The following is a 21,653-nucleotide window of genomic DNA, read 5'->3' on the forward strand; positions in this document are numbered from 1 at the left end:
AATATATCCATTTTTTGTTTGGTTTTAGGAATGAAACATACTTTGCAAGTAGACGATTTTCACAAACTTTTAAAGGTTAATTTAGAGTTGGATTAAAAGTTCTCCAATTTTTCATAATTGATGCACTATTAATCTTTCTCAAGATAAATGACAGATAATTTTAAATCCAAACTCAAACTTAAGGGGCTATTTTGGGTCCTTTCTCCCCATAATATTTATATTTACAAGTCCTTTTCATTTTTCCCTTTGCTTTGTTTCATTTTCAAATGTCTTTTTTGTTCAATCCTCAATCCGCAAATTGACAATTACCCCCCAATTCAAGGACAAAAGTTGTTACTCATATTCAGATCCACTTTTGTCTTTTCCCATAATTACAACATACTTCTGTGCCCTCCCACGTGTAATAAACACCCAATACTCGGTGCCCCGAAACCGACCCGAAAAGAACCGGCTGGGGATTTTTAATTTACTATAAATAGACACCAGAAGGGAACTCGTGTATGTAATGCACTCGTGCTTGGATTCGTGGGAAAAAGCAGCAAAAGCAAAGGCGTGTAATGTAATGGCGAGATCGCGTTGGAAATTGCTCTCTTCTTCCTCATCAATTTCCTCTCTCTAGTAATCTCACCGCTTCCTAACCCTAAACCACAGCCTCCGCTGCCGCCCATCGCCGCCGCCGACCAAATAACTCCAAAAGGTTTAATTTCGATATTCCGTTTATTGCAGTAATAACTGGCATTGTAATATTGTTATAATGTGTGTGATTTGTAGATTTTTTTCGTCATAAGGTGGAATTGATGATCGATTATGTTACGGAGACAATTAACAATTTAGTATGCATGTTGATCTTATAGATTGCTTAATTTATTTGCTTGGAGATCAAGTTTTTTGGTTTTTTGTTTTTACTGTTGTTGCAGAAAATGGCTAATACAGAGGTGACAAAGCTATTGTATATAGTGGTAGGAGAGCCCGAGAAAGACTCTTTTAGATATACGCGTTCTGTTCTGCAGAGTACTCTTCAACTTATGGGATGTAAACCTCGACATGCCTTTAAGGTACTACTAATTATTTTTCTCGTTTTGATGATTTATTATATGGATAACTCAATATTTGAAAAAAATACCTCATTTTGGGAAAAAAGTGCCAGTTTTTATGATCCGATTACTGTTGAACAAGCTCATTGATAATTGTTGCTGAGAATTGTGCATATGGTAAAAGCATAGTTGGAATGTTAACAGTTTTTTTCCCTTAGTTCTGTGGCTGCCAATAACTCACTGATCAGTTATGATTAGAAAGTCTGACGAAGAGGTATTTCTGGTTTATCTGTTGTTTATCTTCAAGATTGAAGTTTGACAGTTAGATTAATCAAGTTTGACAGTTAGATTAATGAAGTATGGCAGTTAGATTATGAAGTATGGCAGTTAGATTATGAAGTATGACTGTTAGATTAACGACCAACAACATTAATCCGTTGTCTTCTTAAAGTTGACTTTTTTTCATTAGCTAGATAGTGAAGTATGACAGATTAACAACCGGCAATTTTTCTTTGTCGTCTTCGTAAAGTTGAACTTTTGCACCGAGTTATATTAATGAAGTATGACAGTTAGATTAACGACCGACAAGATTTTTTCGTCGTCTTTGAAAAGCTGATTTCTTTTTCCCTTAAGATTGTGTTTTGGTAGAGAATTAAATTAATGCCCTCTTGTTTTAAGCTCACACGCAATGTGTTCCTGATTATATGCTCTAGGAAGTCATTTTAACTTTTTTCTATCTGCTTAAAAAGACAATGAGTCTCATGTAAGATTCTTCTTTTAAGGATTGGCAAGAATGAAAGTCCTCACCCTGCTGATGAGACTATCCCTTAAGATTCCAAAAGTCCATTATCTGCTGTTCTTTAGATGATCTTTTGCATTTGTGACTTCCAATTTTTTCTTAAAGCATATAAAATTTAGGCACTTCTATTACTGAATCTTATTTTGCATGAACAGATTAGCAGGACAGTTTTTGATAAGATGAGAAGTGAATGCATGGGCGATAAGTTGGTATCAGCAGATAGAGTGCAGGCGGGACAGGATAACTTGAAAGGCCTTCATCATAAAGAGTCTAGTGCCTTTAACGATGCATTCTTGGATAAAGGGGACAATCGAAGTGAGAGTAGACCATTTGAGTTGTACAAAAGGCGCACAACAGTGGTTGTCAAGAGAGAAATTTTTTTAGATGTTGTTTGTGATGCTCTAACTGAATACAAGTATATGGGCCCCAACCAGAGGGCTGACTTAATTTTAGCTTGCAGGTAAGTTCCTGCAGTCTGTGTTAATATTATTAGGTGTATTTTGCTATGAGTACCCCCCCCCCCCCCCCCAAACACACACACACACAAAAAAAAAAAAAGTTCCTGTGAGGCATTTTAATCACAGTTATATACGGAGACGGGATGGGTATGAGAATTCTAGTTTTGTAGCCCAGTTACCAATTAACTACAAGTTCTGGGCTTCAAATCCTCCTTATCCCCTAAAGGATACCTAAAGGATATGGTGATGTCTTAAATAGTATATGCAACTGTTTAAAAACACAAAAAGATCTTTTCTCAGATGTTGATCATTCTTTGGCCTAATCTAAAAAGAATATTTGCAGAAATCTCTAAGGTGTAAGATAAACAAAGTAAAAGTTTCCTTTTTGATGGTCTATATATTTGCATGGGTGACTAATATGATTTTTCTGTTTTTCTGTTAGCGGGCACCATGATGTACTTATTGGTTAATTTAACAAGTATGAGATTGAGTGCCATTCTCATCAGAGGTCACTGATAGACTTTGCTAGTAATTTTCTCATCTCCTCAAAATGAATTGATGTCTGAATTAGTAAAAATGTCACCGAAATGCAGGTTTACTGTCTATGATTTGCTAAGAAATGCATTAAGATCTACATCCATGCTAGAAATACATCCTTCATTTACAAATTGTGGGAGTAATCGTTGCCTTTGAATGTTTCCCGAATCACTTTTTAATCATAATTCAATCAGCATACTCGTGGATTGTGTTAATCAACTTTATTCCTTAGTATTTTAAACTAACACGTGTTTCTCTGGCGCCAATGTCATTTGTCTTTATTTTTGCTGTTTCATGTATTTGTGGTTATTTATATTTTAGTGTCACTTGTTAAATTAGGGGAATAATGTCCCTATCCTTTTGTCGTTGATTGATATAGGAAGCTGATGATGTGCACATGTGCTGATATTTTTCTTCAGTGTACCTTGTTCTGTATTTTCTTCACAAATTCGTTGGTATGTTTCAGGATCCGAGAAAGAAAAGAATCTGTAACCGTGCTATTGTGTGGGACTAGTGGCTGTGGCAAATCTACCTTGTCTGCTTTGCTGGTATAGATTCTCTCATAGCCTTAGCTGATGTACTAACCTCCTAATTTGGCATGTCATTTACTCCCTCGGTCCCATTTATGTGACTTGATTTGAATTGATACATTGATATTGATCTGACTTATGTATTATACGAGCGGTAATGGAAGAAAATATTTAAGTAATAGCGGACTTTTTAGTTTGATAAGGAAAATATCACAAAAAGGATCAAATTTGATTTAGTTAAATGAACTTGAATTCTTGAAATTTGTGAAAGCTTGATAAAATAAGTACATATCTTTGGTGGAATGATGTTAAAACATTATAATATCTCCTGAAATGGAAGATTGTCATATATACTGGGACATGAGGTGTGTATGATTTCCTTCTCGAATTGTCTTTACAGGGAAGCAGGTTGGGTATAACAACTGTTGTGTCCACCGACTCCATTCGACATATGATGAGGAGTTTTGTAGATGAAAAGCAAAACCCTTTGCTTTGGGCCTCAACCTACCATGCTGGGGAATATTTGGATCAAGTAGCTGTTTCTGAAGCAAAAGTGAAAAAAAGGGCAAAGAAGTTAGCTGGCATTTCAACCCCTCCAACACAAAAAGGTGTAAATGGTCCGACTAATGGAAAATCTCCGCCTGTTGGGATTTCAAGTGCTGTTGATTTGATTAGTGCCAGAGAAATGGCAGTTGAAGGATTTAAGGCACAGAGTGAGATGGTAATTGATAGTCTTGATAGGCTAATCACTGCCTGGGAAGAGCGGAAAGAATCAGTCGTCGTGGAGGGTGTTCATTTGAGCCTTAATTTTGTGGTAAGGATCAAAATTTAAAGATTGTGAGCCAAGGGTCTATCGGAAACAACCCCTATGATTTTTTAAAGGCAGGGGTAAGGTCTGCTTACACTCTACCCTCTCCAGACCCCACTTGTGGGACTACACTGGGGTGGTGGTTGTTGTTGTTGTTGTGTGTATCGCTTTTTATCTGGAGTCTTTCCGGTGGTGATTAACTTGGTTCTAATGTTTTCTTTTGCCTGCAGATGGGACTAATGAAGAAGCACCCCTCAGTCATACCTTTTATGGTTTACATTGCAAATGAGGAGAAACATTTAGAGAGGTTTGCAGTACGTGCAAAGTACATGACACTTGATCCTGCTAAAAACAAGTATGTTAAATATATTCGGAACATCCGGACAATACAAGAATATCTCTGTAATCGAGCTGACAAACATTTGGTGCCAAAGATTAACAACACCAATGTTGATAAGAGTGTAGCAGCCATTCATGCCACTGTCTTCAGCTGCTTAAGGAGGCATGAGGCAGGAGAGCAATTGTATGATTCAATCACAAATACAGTTGCCCTCATTGATGAGGAATACAGGAACCAGTGTGCTGCCAATTGTGTGAGCTCTAAGGGAATGTTTCAACTGATTCAAAGACAAGGTTCTTCTAGGCACTTGATGGCTCTTCTGAATAATGATGGATCAGTAGCAAAAGCTTGGCCAGTTTACACATTGGGCGGTGACGGGAAGCCTAATATGGACCATTCCATTGCTAATGGAATAGGGACCCCTATGTATGGACCACTGCAGATTGGCAAGGCCGAACCTATAAATCTGCAATTTGGCCATTTCGGGATCAGTGCTTGGCCCAGTGATGTTGGTGGTACGAGTCATGCCAGTAGTGTTGATGAATCAAGAGGTGAGCTGACAGACAATGGCAGCAGGTACTATTCGTCTTGCTGCAGCTCACCAAGGTTTTCTGAAGGACATGCAAAGGAGGTATGCTTAGAAATCATGATGAGCTCTCATAAACTATTGTAGTCTGTCTTGGCCTTTGGTTGATGGAATTTGGAGTTTGTATATATTTCATTTTTTTGTATTGTCCATTTAGTTCCAGTAGTTCTTTGATGTATTCACGTTTTTCACCCTAATTACAGCTCAAAGAGGAACAGTCAGTGCATGGTAGTGATGAAGAGGTGGATGAACCACTTGAAAGAGACAGTGATGAGGATCTTAGTGATGATGGGTCCAAACAAGTTGACGATGAGGTATGTAGGAATGACTTGTATATTTAATGTCATTACGAAGCTGCTAGATGTAGTTGGTCGCATGTTATTTCTAGATGGGAGGAGGTCTAAACCAATTAATAAGATCACACATTTTGGTTTGCTTAGTGAATATGCGACTATGTTCAAATCCTCTTTTTTGCTGAACCATCATGCCTTTCAGTTTCATTTCTAAATAATGATATCAGCACCCAATTTTTTAATCAATTTCAGGTAGCACCTGGGGATTTAATTCTTTGTTTCTTGTTGAATAATCAACCTCTTTGTTGCTATGAACACAGGAAGGCTCAGTGGATGAGGAATCTACCAAATCAGATGAGGAGTATGATGATCTTGCCATGCAAGATATTCAAGAAGATGGTTATACGACCGATGTTAATGAAGAGCTACACAATAAGTTGGAGTTGAGTAATAAGGTCGTACCTGTTTCAGGGGAGCAGCTAACTGAAGGTATTGAGACATATAGGAAGAGCATCGATCAGTCCTTCAGAAGTAAGAGTGCTATAATTTTGGAGCCACCTCTCGGGAGCTATGCTTCTTTTCTCAAAGAGAAGAATGAGAAGAGAGTCTCAACTTCTGGAAACATTAGAATAAAGAAACGCTCTAACAGTATTCCAACCCTGGGAAAGCACGGGGCGTTGATAAATGGCTCCACCCTCCCAGAAGAAATGTCTAGGTAGCACCATAGTTTTTATTGTGTGGTTTTCTTTCATGCTCTTGATGTAGTTGCTTGTCACCGGTGTCCTTTGTGGCCTCTTTTCTTTCCTCTTTGACTTTACTAGCTTTGTCTTTTGTTTTTAGCTTTGTGGTTAAACGTTCGAAAGAGGTATTACCTCTGTGTATAGAAAGTGCATCTGCATTAATTATGCCAGAGAATGCCTGTTTATTGAGTGTGGTCTTCTTCCAAGCTCTTGACGCTGTTGAAGCCTTGCATCCCACCTCCCTCGTGGCCTCTGTGCTTTCCTCATTGCTAGCTTTTCTTCTATCTTTTGTGAACTTTCGAAAGAGGTATTACTGCTTAGTATATGAAGTGCATCAGATAAATTATGCGTGAGAATTAACCTCTCTTTGCATGCACCTTTTTATATTAAAGTTGTTAACTGTAATAATGCATCTTCAAGATGGAACCATTAATTAGCATTTCTTATATATGTATATGTACTAGTATCTGGACATGTGCGTATATCCTATATCGATTAGTAAATAATTTAAAATATCACACAAATATTAATATAGAAATAAATATTTGAGTTATAAAATAAAACTTTAAAAAATATAAAGAAAGAAATCTTGCTCTACAAAAGTGCTTAGATGTTTTATTGCTTGAACTTCCATTAACGATGAACTTAGATTATTATGCTGACGTTCCATTTAGCTATTTTAGACAAATCTAATCAGTCTCGATTTTGCATGCAGATAAATCAAAGCAGATTTTCATTTGTTATATATGAGGTAAAATTGCTACTTGGATTGTGCAATTAGCAAAAACAAAATAATAATGATACAAATTTCCTATAATCATGGCAAAATGGCTAAAAATAAACCATAGCTACTCGGCAGCTTGATCATGTGCAAAGTAAAGTTATTTCATATCAGAAGAAAAATCTATCAGATAACTGAATTAGCTAATCTTTAGGTGCAAGATTTCACCTTCAAATGATGTTAGAACTTAGGTCTCGGAATCCATATGTAAATCTCTTGAAGTTATAGGTAGAATCATAATCTCTTCTATAAATTGGACATATTCATCTAAGATAAGAAAATAATTTTGTCATTTAAAAAGGAAAAAAAATGTACTTTGAGATCAAACCAATAGAGTTATATCAAGATGACAAAAAAAGTAGAAGTATAGAGTGAGTTCAAACCTCTAAAGAAAAAAAGGCTCCAAAGCAGCTAAAACAAACGGTATATAGAAGATCTAAAAGAAAAATATATATATATATATATATATATATATATATATATATATATATATATATATATATAATCCTATTCTCGATCAAAGTGAATTCCTATTCTCGATCAAAGTGAATTCCTATTCTCGATCAAAGTGAATACATGTCGATCCAATAGCCATCATGTTAGCAATAATTTTAGTAGTATATATATTTACATAATCATATTCTCGATCAAAGCGAATACATGTCGACCCAATAGCCATCATGTTAGCAATAATTAAGAAGATAGCAGGTTGTTCCTTTAGTATCTGTCATGAAAAAAGCTGGCGAACAAAAGAAAATAAAACTTAATATATTCTCTTTCTTCCAAGCTTGACAATTAATTCAATTGGTACTCCTTCTCGTTATTTTTTAGTTGTTTTCATACAGATTAAGAAATTTATCTTTTAATATTAATTAGCAATAAAATTGATCATATTAATTTTTACTATCTCTTCACATAAACATTCCTAACACATACTCCAACACTATTTACTCCAAGGATAATGTAGGAAAAAAATAATTAATTCATTCTTGAAATCTATAAAAATTACTTATTTTGGATTACAAAAAAAAGGGTCAAAAAATCATTTATTATGGACCGAAGGGAGTAGTGACTAAAATATAAAAGCTAATGCAAGTGTGTGATAGACGATGAAAGAATGTGAGAAGAGACATGTCAAAATGGTTAATACAAATCTTAAAGTTGATGAATAGTTTCGACTCCCGCAACGTATATTAAAGTTTTAATGGACTTTAAGTATCACCAAATTTGAGTTGGTCCTAATACGACGCATCTACTTTATTTGTTTTCAAAGGGATAATTTACTATTTTGTATTATGTTTTAATTGAAATTATTCATTTGTATAGGAACTCTTGTAGGAATTAGATTGAGTTTAAAGGATAAAATTGTCGTTTAGTTTTTGATGGGTATTTTGGTAATTCAATTCTCAACTTTGGGCTTCACACTTATAATAGAGTATGATATATATATATATATATATATATATATATATATATATATATATATATATCCCCTGCCCTTTTTTTTCACTCTGTTCATCTCTTCTTTCCAACCTTAGATTATGTATCAAGATTATGTAAAGCTATTGACTCAAAACTCAATTCTAAATCATCATTTGGGTCTTGAGCATCTTGATAATCTTGATAATTTAGATTATTATCTTCTCCCGAGCTCTGAGATATTTCTGGAGTGAGATTTTTAATCATATGTTTGTTTTGCTTCTCCTTGTCTTGAAAGATTTTTTCTAATGTTTGTTTAACTATATCTTATATTTTCTCTTTTTTATATTTATTTTTTGAGATTATTCCTTTCTTTTTCAATGCTTCTCCTTGTACCAATGTTTTAGGTAGTCTTCGTCTTGTTTGGCTTGATGAACCTTCATCTTCACTTTGTGGCAAAGTGGAAGCCATAAGCGGATTTGATAAGTCTTTACCGGTTATCGTTTAAATCGGACTAGATGTATCTATATCCGATACAGTGGATTTTATTGCATTCATTGGGGAATGCATACCCTTCTCATCTATTTTATTTTGAGATTGAGATGGAGAACTCAATTGTTGTGGACTACACCTTTGCTGAGAGACAACTTGAGTCTGGGATTGCACTAGATCTAAGGTTGGAGAGAAGAGATGAACAAAGTGAGAAAAAAATGGATGAAGGATATAGTTGAGTATGTGGCGAGGTGCCTAAATTGCCAGAAGGTGAAGTATGAGCATCAGAGGCCAGGTGGCCTACTCCAACAGATGGTTATACCTGAGTAGAAATGGGAGCACATTACTATGGACTTCGTAGTTGTTGCCGCAGACCTTTAGGAAGTTTGATGCAGTTTGGGTCATTGTCGAAAGGTTGACCAAGTCGACACACTTCATTCCGGTTGTGACCACATATTCTTCAGAGAGATTGGCCCAGATTTACATTCAGGAGATTGTTTGGTTGCATGGTGTGCCTGTTTCCATTATATTAGATAGATGCCTTCAGTTTACTTCGTATTTCTTGAGGGCAATACAAAATGAGTTGGGGACCCGGGTAGAGCTCAACACAACCTTTCATCCGCAGACCGACGGGCAGTCGGAGCGAACGATTCAGATCTTGGAGGATATGCTCAGAGCATGTGTGATTGACTTTGGAGGGCGGTGGGATCGATTCTTGCCTTTGGCCGAGTTTGCTTACAACACCAGTTATCAGTCCATCATCGAGATGGATCTATTTGAGGCTTTATATAGTCGGCGATATCGTTCACCCATCGGATAGTTTGAGCCCGACGAGGCTAAGTTATATGGTATGGATTTGGTAAATGATGCCTTGAAAAAGGTAAAGTTGATTCAGGAGCGACTTCGCACAGCACAGTCCAGACAGAAGAGTTATGCAGATCAGAAGGCGCGTGATTTATCATTTATGGTAGGCGAGAAGGTTCTCTTGAAAGTCTCGCTAATGAAGGGAATCATGAGGTTCGGGAAGAAGGGCAAGTTGAGCCCAAGGTTTATAGGTCCATTTGAGGTGTTGAGACGAGTTGGGGAGGTTGCTTATGATATTGCTTTGCCTCCCAGTCTATTGGGCGTTCATCCGGTCTTCCATGTGTCTATACTCCGGAAGTATCATGCTGACATGTCGCATGTGTTAGACTATATCACGGTTCAGCTAAATGAGAGCCTGGGTTACGAGGAGGAGCCAGTTGCCATTGTTGACAGGCAGGTTCGTCAGTTGAGGTCCAAGAAGATTTCTACGGCAAAAGTTCAGTAGAGGGGTCAACCAGTCTAGGAGGCGACTTGGGAGACCGAGGAAGACATGCGAAGTATATATCCACACTTATTCGGCACTCCAAGTACAATTCTAGACCCGTTCGAGGATGAACGTTTATTTAAGAGGTGGAGAATGTAACGACCCGACCGATCATTTTGCTTTCTAGAACCCGGTACCCCTAAATAAGACTCCATGTATGTGTATTTACTATTTTATAACTTGCGGGGATGGTTAGTTAGGGTTTGGAAGGGTTCGGGCTGAAATCAAAATACTTAGTTCCTTATTATTGGCTTAAAAGCGGTAAGTTTGTGTCATGACCCCAAATTCCCTCCGTAGGATATCGTGATGGCACCTAGTCTCTAAGACTAGGTAAGACTATCATGCGGAATAACAATAGAAATCTGTAATAAATAAATCTGCAATTCTCATAATTTCAACTCCCAAAATCCGATAGGAATAAGTCACAAACTTCTAAGAATTTATCCTCAGTGTCTATATACATTAGAGTCTAAAGAAAATAAGGAAACAACATAATAATGATAGAAGGGGACTCCAGAGTCTGCGGACACTGGCAGATATACCTCGAAGTCTCCGTACACAGGTAGCTCACTGATATATGGGCTGGTAGGAAGTACTTAGATCTGCACAAAAAGATGTGCAGAAGCGTAGTATGAGTACACCACAACGGTACCCAGTAAGTGCCAAGCCTAACCTCGGTAGAGTAGTGACGAGGTCAGGTCAGGCCCTACTGGAATAATAAAAGACATGGAGAAAAGTTTAACAATATAATAACAATAATGACAATAGGGATAAATCAAGTAAGTAGTATGTCACAATTTAACTACACAGAATAAAGGCAATTAACACCTCGCGGAAGGAAAACATAAATTTACAACTTTAAGAAAAACACCAAAAATAATCAAAGGCAATGCAGCCATAAAGAAATATCAACAAGGGAACTCCCGAGGTACCGCCTCGTAGTCCCGAATCATAAATAATTTCAAAATATCTCATTTCCTTATATCACCGCAGGAGCCTTCACATTAAATTTTAAAGAAAATATTTTCCCGAAATAGCATCCCGCGTTTTAGCCACCCTTATCACACCGCATGACTTCTAGTAGTTCCCCTACTACCCACGCGTATCAAGCCACCCATATCTCACCGCATGCATTTCAATACCCAGACCTTATACCACCGCATGCGTATCAATATCACAATATATCACAATTTGCACCTCAAGTGCCCAAATATTTCAACTTGCCAAAATAAATCAACAACGATATTTTTTCACAATAAAGAGCTCACGGCTCCATCACAATGAGTACGAAAATCTCACAAAATATTCATCAAAAAAAATAATATTTCACAGATTTAACACCTTGTCTAAATATCAAAATTTTAAATGTAAAACACTTTATTTTTAATGATATTTAAATTTTAAAAATTTATCCTTCAAATAATGCACAGAACAAAAGAAACAGAGTTTCAACTAAACAGGTAACACACTTAGCAGGAACATGTTGGGCAAATTTAAGATACAAAAATATATTAAGGATGATGAATATAATATAATAAAATAATTTAATTAATATGCAATAGTGCTCTACACAATTTAAAGACATAATCTTCCACATTTAGTCTGTGTACACACTCGTCACCTCGTGTACACGACTTTCAACACATCAACATTTTCATATCAATACTAATCCTAAGGAGAATTTCCCCCATACAAGATTAGACAAGTCACTTACCTCAAACCACGCTCAATCAGTCAAGTAGTACGCATTTTTCTCGATTTTTCGACTCCGATCGGTTCGAATCTAGTCATAATTAATTCGATTCAATCAATACAAATTATAGGAATAAATTTCATATGAAAATACAAATTTCCTAACAAAATCCGAAATATAATCCAAAAATACCAGTGGGGCCCACATCTCGGAATCTGACGAAACTCACAAAATCCGATAACCCATTCCATTATGAGTCCAACCATACTAGTTTCACTCAAATCCGACTCCGAATCGACACCTAAATTTTAAAAATTCGTTTTATGAGATTCTGAAATTTTCCCCAAATATCCATCTCAAAACACTAATTAAATGATAAAAATAATGATATATTCGTGTATATTGACCAAATCCGAGTTAGAATCACTTACCCCAATATTTTTCCTTGAAAATCTCTCAAACATCGCCTCTCCCAAAGCTCCAATTTGTCAAAAATAAAAAATGAGACGAAGCCCCCGTTTTATAACTTAAAGTCTCTGTCCAAGCGCTGCCCTCGATTTCCTTACCTCGATTTCCTGACCTTGATTCTCTGACCTCAATTCCCCGACCTCGATTTCCTGACCTCGATTTTCCTGACCTCGATTTTTCTGACCTCGATTTTGACCTCGATGAAGGAAACCAGATCAGGCAAAAACCAGCAAACTCAACTTCAGCAGTCTCCCAACTTCAATTCTTGATCCGTTAACCATCGAAAACTCACCCGAGGCCCTCGGGACCTCAACCAAATATACCAATAAGTCCTAAAATTTCATACGAATTTAGTTGAAACCTCAAATCATACACAACAACGTAAAACCACGAATCATACCCCAATTCAAGCTTAAGGAACTTAAGAATTTCCAACTTCTACATTCGATGTCGAAACATATCAAATCAAGTCCGATTGACCTCAAATTTTTCACACAAGTCATTAATAATATAACGGAGCTATAAAAATTTTCAGAACTAGATTTTGACCCCGATATAAAAAAGTCAACTCCCCGGTCAAAATTCCCAAAAATTCAACTTTCGCCAATTCAAGCCAAATTTCACTACGGACTCAAAACAAAAAAAATATGGACACGCTCCTAAGTCCAAAATCACCATACAAAACTATTGGAATCATCAAAACTCTATTCCGGGGCCGTTTACACATATGTCAACATTCGGTCACTATTTTAACTTAAACTTTAAACCTTGGAACTAAGTGTTCCAGTTTATTCCTAAAACTTCACCGGACCCAAACTAATCACCCTGGCAAGTCACATAATAAATGTAAATTATAAATTGAGCAGTAAATGGGGGAATGGGGCTACAACTCTCAAAATGACCGGTCGAGTCGTTACAGTTTGACTTGAGTCAACATTTTGCGTAAACGACCTCGGAATCGGGATTTGATGGTCCCAATAGGTTCGTATAATTATTTTGAACTTGGGCGTATGTTCGGATTGGGTTTCGGATGACCCGGGAGTGTTTCGACGCATAAAATTGAAAGTTGGCGCATTGAAGGTTTTAAAGTTCTTTAAATTTAGTTTGAAGTAGGTTTTTGGTGTTATCGAGGGCCGTTTGGGATTTTGAGCTTGGAATAGTTCCATATAGTGAATGTTAACTTGCACACACAATTTGGTGTCATTCTGAGAGTTGTAGCCCCATTCACTATATGGAATAGTTCCATATAGTGAATTCTGGTTTCCTTCTTCTCGAACGCGGATGGACCCTCGCGTTCGCGATGAAGGATTTGGGGACTAGGAGCTTTTTCTCTTCACGTTCGCGAATATAGGGTCGCATTCGTGGAAGCTTGGAAACATTGGCCTTCGCATTCACGTTTGGATGACCGCGTTCGTGTAGAAGCTTGGGCATGGGCGTGGGCATGGGCAACCCGGTTGCCTTACGCGTTCGCGAGTTGGGCCTCGCATTCGTGAGGAGTAAGCGGCCCAGTACACCACGTTCGCGTGTTCCCTCTCACGTTCGAGTAGTGTATTTCCATGGGTCCTTCATTTTAGCCTTCGCGATCGCGTGAGCTTGGCCGCGATCGCGATTAAGGAACACTGGGTAGAAACATTTTTAAAACGAGACTTAGGCCATTTTCGTTCATATATTTCACTTCTTGGGCGATTTTAGGAGCTTCTTATAGAGGAGTTTCCACCTCGCTATTAAAGGTAAGTAATTCCTACCCAATGTAAGTTAAATACATAGATTATGGGTAGATTTTAACATGTAAAGTTGTGAAAATTATGGGTTTAGTTGTAAAATGCGATTTAACTACGAAAATGATTATGGGATTGGGTGAAAATTATATATTTAAGTTCGTGAGGTTATGAGTAGCAATTGTCTTCGAATATTTCCAAAATCCGGGCACGTAGGCCAATGGGTGAATTTTAGGAATCTTCCAATTTGGATTGGATAATCATTCTAATAGTTACATTATGAATTTTGACTTATTTATATAATATTTGGCTAGTTTTGGGTTGTTTGGCATCAAGTTGAGGATTTAAAGCGTATTTGTGGACCGGAAGTGAGCTTGAGAATATGGTAAGTCTCTTGTCTAACCTTGTAAGAGGGAACCCATCCCCTTAGGTGTATTTTTGTCGTGAATTACTTGTGTGGGGAGCCACGTACGCACTAGGTGATGAGAGTCCGTGCGTAGCTATATTCCATGAGATGTCCAGGTAGTCTTAGGTTTACATCATGCTTTAATTGTACTATCATATTTGTTATGTATATTAATTATCTTGAATAGAGCTGAAACTAGAGATTTTAAAGTTAAAAACTTCCAAGTTAGATTTCTTATATTGGGGAAAGAATTGAAGAATATTTAATAACTCTGAGAAATCCATGTCCTCTCGCGTCGCACATACGTCCGCGAGCGAGGTAAACTTCTCTATTCTGATAGGAGCAGGCCGTTTACCTCGGCAGTTAATAGATGCATCTATGGTTCGTGTCGTTCGACCCTCGGCAGTGCACATAATATATTTTTGGATCGGGACGTACGATCTCGGCATAAATCGCGCGTGATAATACTCGGAGCCTGATTACACTTGATATTATTTTATGGCTTGAGAGGTTATTATTTATTTAATGACAAAAATTGATTTGGGGTTAGTATGCGTTGGCTAGAGATTTTGGAATGTATTATCAATTAAGGAGTCATTTATTCATTGCTTGTTATTGTGTTATTGTTATTATTATTATTTTCATGTCCCATACATGTTTAGAGTTTCTGTATTTTGTTGTTGGCCCATAGTAAGTGTCGATGTCGACCCTTCATCACTACTTCTTATAGGTTATATTGGATACTTACTGGGTACATGTTATTTATGTACTAACGCTACACTTCTGCACTAATCGTGCAGGATCTGAGGCAGGTGCATCTGGCAGTCATCCCGGCGCACACCCCTGATACCCCGTGGCTTAGTGGTGAGATGCTTTCCGAGCCGTTCTGCAGCACCCTGATTCTCTTTTTTGCATTTATTTTCCATCTACTCTATTTCAGATAATAGTTTCGCATTTTGTATATTCTACTAGTAGCTCATACACTTGTGACACCAGGTCTTGGAATTATGCTAGTAGACATTTGATGGCTTTTGAGTATCTATTTCACCACACTTGTTCTTATATTAGATTACACTTCATTTTATTAAAAGTGTTTTCCTATTACTTACTTCATAAATTTTTTTAACTATTTCAAAATTGTTAAAAGGAATAAATACATGGCTAGTTCACCGTTGGCTTGCCTAGCGACGCCATTGGGCGCCATCGCGGCCTATAGGTGAAATTGGGTCGTGACAACATGGTATCAGAGCACTAGGTTCACGTAAGTCTCACAAGTTATGAGCAGGCCTAATAAAGTCATGCAGATTGGTGCGGAGATGTCCGTACCTATCTTCCAGAGGCTATAGGGTGTTAGGAAACTATTCTTTCTTCATCTCCTATCGTGCAGTTGATGTTATGCTAAGTATCTTTCTCTTATTCTCTCACAGATAGTGAGAATGCGTGCAACGTAGGTACCCGATCATGGAGGAGATCCTCCTCCTTGAGTTGCTCCAGTTGTGACACCAGTGGATCCAGTAGAGGACCCTATTATTGAGGAGCAGGACAAAGTTCCTACAGCAGTGCCGACCCCAGTGGATTTCATGTCTGCATCGGGATTCCAAGAGGTCATAGGCCGTATGCTGCGGTTCATGTATTGTATAACTCGGGATGGTTTATTTCCAGTGGACCCAACCACATCTCAGGTGGGAGGGGGAGCACATACCCCTTCCGCTCAGGCTCCAAGGCATGCAACTGCCGTATATCAGACCCCGGGCGCACTACCCGTGGGCGGAGCTCAGCAGTTGCAACAACTATACCTGAGCCCAGACCAGCTGTGACCGGCGAGCCGCAGAAGCTATTGGGCAAATGGACCGGGATACACCCTCCTGTCCTTAGAGTTAAGCGACATAAGGACCCCAGGGCTTTATTGATCGTTGCAGGGACGGACTGCACAATATGAGGATATTGGAGTCCCACGGGGTGGACTTTACCACCTTTCAGATGAAGGGCAGGGCCCATAGATAGTGGCAGTCTTATCTCTTCGCTATACTAGCAGGTTCTCATCCCATGACTTGAGACCAGTTCACATGCCTCTTCCTGGATAGATATATTCCACCATCTCAGAGGGAAGAGTTGCGATTTAAGTTCGAGCAGCTCTAGCAGGTTCAGATATTAGTGACCGACTATGATATGAGATTCTTTGAGTTGTCTCGCCATACACTTATGATACTTCCTACCGATGCAGAGAGAGTGCCGAGGTTCATTATGGGATTACACTCTGGTATCCAGGCCACTATGATTTGAGAGGTTGAGATGGGGACCTCGTACGAGCTAGTCGTGGAGATAGCTCGGAGGATCGAGGGTGTTTTTCAGTGGAGCCGAGAGAAGATGACGAGGGACAAGCAGTTTCGGTATTCTAGAGGTTCAGTGGTGCTCTGTCTGGGGGCAGAGGTCAGTTTGTGAGGAGTCAGTCTAGCAGGCCCACCTATCCAGCACCGCTGCCTTCTTGGGGTGGTCCAGTGCAGTCCTATTTTAGTGCCATGCTAGAGAGTTCCTACCTCCCACCAGCTATTCAGGGTTCTTCCAGTGGGTATTCAGGCCATCAGGGTCAGACTTCAGGTCAGTAGTCCACCGTTACGAGGGGTTGTTAAGAGTGCGGGGATCCTGGCCACATGAAGAAGTTTTGTCCCAGAATTTGGGGCAAGGCAGTACAACTGGGTCATTGATCTCGTCCATTTTCACTCCTCTATTTGAGGATATGAAAACTATCGATGCAATAATAATACCCAACAAAGTGGGGGTCAAATTCCACTGGGATTTATGCGAATGGGTGCTAGTAGTATATATCTTAGTGCGTGAAATTATATATCTTGATTTACACTTCAAAAATATTGGGTTTTGGTTGCAAATCTAACTTAAACTACTATTGCGATTTTAAGAACGAAACTAGGAAATTGTTTTTGGTTGTTTTTCAAAAGATAAAAAAGCCTAGGGCTATGACCTTCACCTAGGTGTTCGCTTAATGGGTTTTAAGCCTTAAAGCTTGTTTTATTGGTCGGGGTGAATTATAGCTATCAACACTCAAGTGCCCACTCAGTACCTCTCGGTCAGAGAGTGATTTTGCCCAATTTGACTTTCTCAAGTCCAAATGGGTATTGAACAAAGAAGTTGATAATCAGCTCAAGTTGGGTTTTACTACCTCTAGGTTCAACCCTTTAATCGGGATTATCACAATTGAACCAATATCTTGTTAGCCAAGTTTTCCTAGACTAAGTCTTTCTTTCTCAAGTAGAGACCGAGTCAAATAGGCATGAAATAATGTTTGCAACCATTAATTCTTCAAATAAAAGCAAGAACAATGCTAGATAATCAACACCCAACCATAAACAAGTAAAAAATCATACACCCATTAAGTTTACACATTAGGATTGGGTTACAACCCTAGTGAAAATCTAGCTACTCATGCTTAAATTAGAAGAAAAAGAAGAAGAAGTGATAATTAAACCCATAATAATAATTAAGATAATAAAAGTAATATTCAAAAAGCTCAAAATAGCAAAAACTACTAAAAGGAGCAAAGTAAAACGTCTAGAGTGGCTGCTGATGTCAAAAGTTGACCTAAAATAAGTGAATCTCTTCTATTTATACAATGCTAGAATTTTCGGACAAAAATGCCCTTTTGGAGGTTCTGTGGCCGCACAATTTCATGTGCGGTCCGCACTTTGCTTCAGCCTGCCAAGAATGGAAACCTGCGGCCGCACTTCACTCTTTCTACGGTCCGCACATTTCATAGTGCGGCCACACATTGCTCTTCTGCGGACCGCACAAATATGACTGCAGCCACGTAGCTAATCTTCTGCGCCCGCGCAATAGTTGTGTAATCCACACTTCTGTTGAACTTGAATGCAGGTTTTCTGAACTTTTGCTCTTCCTAGATTTTGTGGCCGCACATTTCATGCGCGGACTGCACTTTGCACTTGTCTTTGTTGGGATTAGCTTCAGAATCTGAGGTCCGCACTTTTAAGCTTCTGTGCCTATTTTCTTCCTTGAGTTCAAATCACTCCTTCGTGAGTTGGATTTCATATTTGGGGCTCATTTTCCACTATTCTTGCAATTAAGCATATTTCATCAATTTTTGGAAACACAATTAAACGCTTTTGGACTAAAACAAAAGTAAAAAGGTGCTAATAAGTAGTCAAAATCCCCACTTATCAACTCCCCCAAACTTAAGCTTTTGCTTGTCCTCAAGAAAATAGGGTAATTCCCACCTCCACAAGTTGAGAGCTATTCCAGCTAATCCAAAATGCATCAATCACACATCAATTTGGACCAACAATTACCCACAACACTTATGAATTATTAACAAGGCAATCGGTTGAACTTTTAAGCACAAATAGTTCTAATGTGACACTTGAGCATCAAGAGTTGACTTATTTCATCAAGGAAGCTCCATCTTTCATGTAGGTCATTGTGGATCCAAAACCCCCCCTCCTCTACTCTTTGTTTGCATACCTCACTTACGAATGTAACACTCAATTCAAAGATTTGTGAAATGTTCGCTCATCTCTCTCAAAAGAATGTCACAAGTACGGCTTTAAGTACCATAGGCTTGCCCCTCATGCAAATCACCACTAATGTAAGCTCACTCAGCTTGAAATCACGTAGGGCTTTTTCAGAATACAATGAAGCCTTTTGGACTAAGGTTGGATATGCTATGATAGAACAGGTTCATCTTTCCTTAAGCACTCCATTGTTTTCTTATCGGCTCATGCTTTGCCAATATTTTGAGGCATTTTCTTTTCCATAAGGGGATTAGAGAGACTTAGCATCACTTTTTCTTGGTCATGATATTCATTTTCTCCTTCTTTGTTTTCTCCATGCTTTGCATCATTACTATTCTTTGAAATCCCTTCAACTCTTCAACTTATTCACTTTCTTTTTTTTGCATCTTTCTTTTTGTTCTTATTTCTTTTTCTTGCCTTTTCTTCTCTTCATTTCTTTTCTCTTTTTGTGCCTTGATACCTTTTTCAAACTCCTCGTCTCTCCCCTAAACTTACGTTTTTAGCCAATTGTTTCACAAGAGTGTTAAGGAATGTTCGGGTGCCAAGAGAGTGTCACGACATAACGGGTAAAGGCTTGTAACATGGTGATCAAATGAGAAAAGTTTGAGGCTCAAATGGGTTGACTAGTATAACAACATTAGTGGGCCATGGAAAATTTCAAGCGGGTCAAGGAGAGCCTACAATTACTTCTAAAGCCAAGCAAAACTTAAAATTTCTCCTAGAAACACATTCGGGGTAAGTTCTAGACTATTTGCACGGGTACTTGGACTTGCAACAAAAACATCTCACCTCTCATGCAACTGGATTGTTAAAAAGGATAGAGTCGAGGGCCCACAGTGATCATATTCAAGATTGAAAATTACTATGGCTCGACTAAACCACTTGATGATTGCCTAAGTCAACACAAGAGGGACAATGTCACTAATTACAGCTATTCCTTTCCAAAAAACTTATTTTTAACCATAAGCATGTAGTTAAGTGTGTTGGTACCAAGTGAAGCATGTTTTACTCTTTGATCTTGACTCAATTTGGTCTTTTTATTCATTACTACTACTATTCTTACCTAAACATAAAAACAGACTCACTCCCTTAAGAAGGTTGTCATGCCATCCATCATTGGGAAAAGTCACCCGGTTCACACAATAATTACCTTTGAAAAGAACCGTGGCATTAAGAAAACCAAAGGCTTATTGGTCACTAAAAACATAAAAAAAAGTTACAAAATTAAAATAAGCTACTAGATTAAGCATAGACTAATAAGAAAACAGAATAAAGAAGCTAAAAATCAAACTACTGAAAGCATAACAAATATACATAATGAGAGAGGAAAAAAGAGAATATATACATACAAAATAAAGAGAAAGAAGAAAATATTGTCAGTTATTACAAACCAAATGTCTAAAAGTCATCCAAATATCAAATAAACTCCACCCCCTCGAATAAGAATAAGCATTGTCCCTAATGCTTAACAAAATAAGAATAAAGAAGGGTAAGAGTGAAAAAGGACTCCCTATGTGGCCTTGGACATATCTGTGTCCGTAGCAGCGTCACCGCCCTCAATCTCCTCTAACTGGATCTCATCATCATCGTCTCTGGGAGTACCTGGGTTGATGAACATCTGGCGCACTGCCTCAGCAGTGTCGGCAACCAGGTCTGGCTCCTCAGACTGGCCAGCTGGTGCCACTGGAACATATGGTGCTGCTGGAGATGCTGGTGCTGGTGGGTCTGACCCTATGAGCAAATCGAATGGAAGATCACCAACTACTATTATCTTGGTCACCTGTCTCCTCAACTTGTCAACTAATTTCTTGGACGCCTGGGATTTACTCATTTTCTTTACCTACTTCCCCAACTCCTCAATCACTGCTCCATTTGCTACCAAGGTGTTCATGATGGTGGTTTGGTTTTCCAAGATCTTCTTCAATGTGTCCTCGACTGTCAGAGGAATCTGGGGTGGGTGGATGACTATGCTGCTACAACATTGGATATGTCAGTCAGCTTTGTTGTGGCTATCTGTATCCAGTATTGAGGCTTTCCAGTGTCTGGGAGACTCGCAGCGCAAATAATGGATGAGTGGGCATGGGCACCGGCTTCAAAACCGATGTGGATGGCACTGATGCTGAAGGACCTGAAGAAGGAGGTGGAGGCATAGCTGTTGCACTATCAGGAGTATCTGTTAAAGTAAATGGCATGCCGACTATCTCAGTAGTAGAGGGCTGACTCTTTTTCTTTGGGTTTCCACCATCCATCAAAGAATACCATGAGGAAGGCTTCTTCGCCCGCACCTTAGAGTCAAAATCCCTTGGTTCCACCCCTGCATCTGTGAGGTACTCAGTGATGGTGTTGGGATACGGGTATAAGGTATCACCTTGCCTGGCGACCATAAACATGTTTGCCGACATCACGACACCCACATTGATTGGATACCCAGCCATGATAGAAGCGACTAACACTGCCCTCGGAATCAGAAGATTTGATTCATTTTGGCATGGATCTAGTCTACTACATACAAATGTCTTCCATCCCTTTGCCTCAAAATTTAGGGTGTTCCGCTGAATAGGAACCCCTGTTGTGATCCAAACTGGAGGCGGCCCCGGAGTTGCAAAAATCTCAGCTAGCCACAGGCGAGCTGCATCTCCCATTGCAAACTTTTCCAGGTATT

The 21,653-nt window shown here is 38.6% G+C and overlaps 1 protein-coding gene across 1 annotated transcript; it reads left to right on the forward strand.

The window, feature by feature from the left end:
* The first annotated feature begins 439 nt into the window (after positions 1-439).
* LOC104119811 (P-loop NTPase domain-containing protein LPA1 homolog 2-like) lies at positions 440-6,314 on the forward strand. Its single transcript, XM_009631402.4, has 8 exons — positions 440-697; positions 918-1,055; positions 1,989-2,293; positions 3,295-3,376; positions 3,759-4,172; positions 4,397-5,137; positions 5,296-5,406; positions 5,706-6,314. Exons 2-8 carry the CDS (start codon positions 921-923, stop codon positions 6,102-6,104), a joined length of 2,187 nt encoding a protein of 728 aa, XP_009629697.1. The 5' UTR covers positions 440-697; positions 918-920; the 3' UTR covers positions 6,105-6,314.
* The last annotated feature ends 15,339 nt before the right edge of the window (positions 6,315-21,653 follow it).

This window comes from Nicotiana tomentosiformis, chromosome 11 (genome assembly GCF_000390325.3).
Source record: "Nicotiana tomentosiformis chromosome 11, ASM39032v3, whole genome shotgun sequence".
In the NCBI taxonomy this organism is placed as follows: Eukaryota; Viridiplantae; Streptophyta; class Magnoliopsida; order Solanales; family Solanaceae; genus Nicotiana; species Nicotiana tomentosiformis.

Bases quoted from the DNA above. Each gene is read 5' to 3' on its own strand.
- LOC104119811 (XM_009631402.4), top strand. From the start codon at position 921: ATGGCTAATACAGAGGTGACAAAGCTATTGTATATAGTGGTAGGAGAG. The intron at 2,294-3,294 runs GTAAGTTCCTGC...GGTATGTTTCAG, and splicing joins GACTTAATTTTAGCTTGCAG to GATCCGAGAAAGAAAAGAAT. The intron at 5,138-5,295 runs GTATGCTTAGAA...CCCTAATTACAG, and splicing joins CTGAAGGACATGCAAAGGAG to CTCAAAGAGGAACAGTCAGT.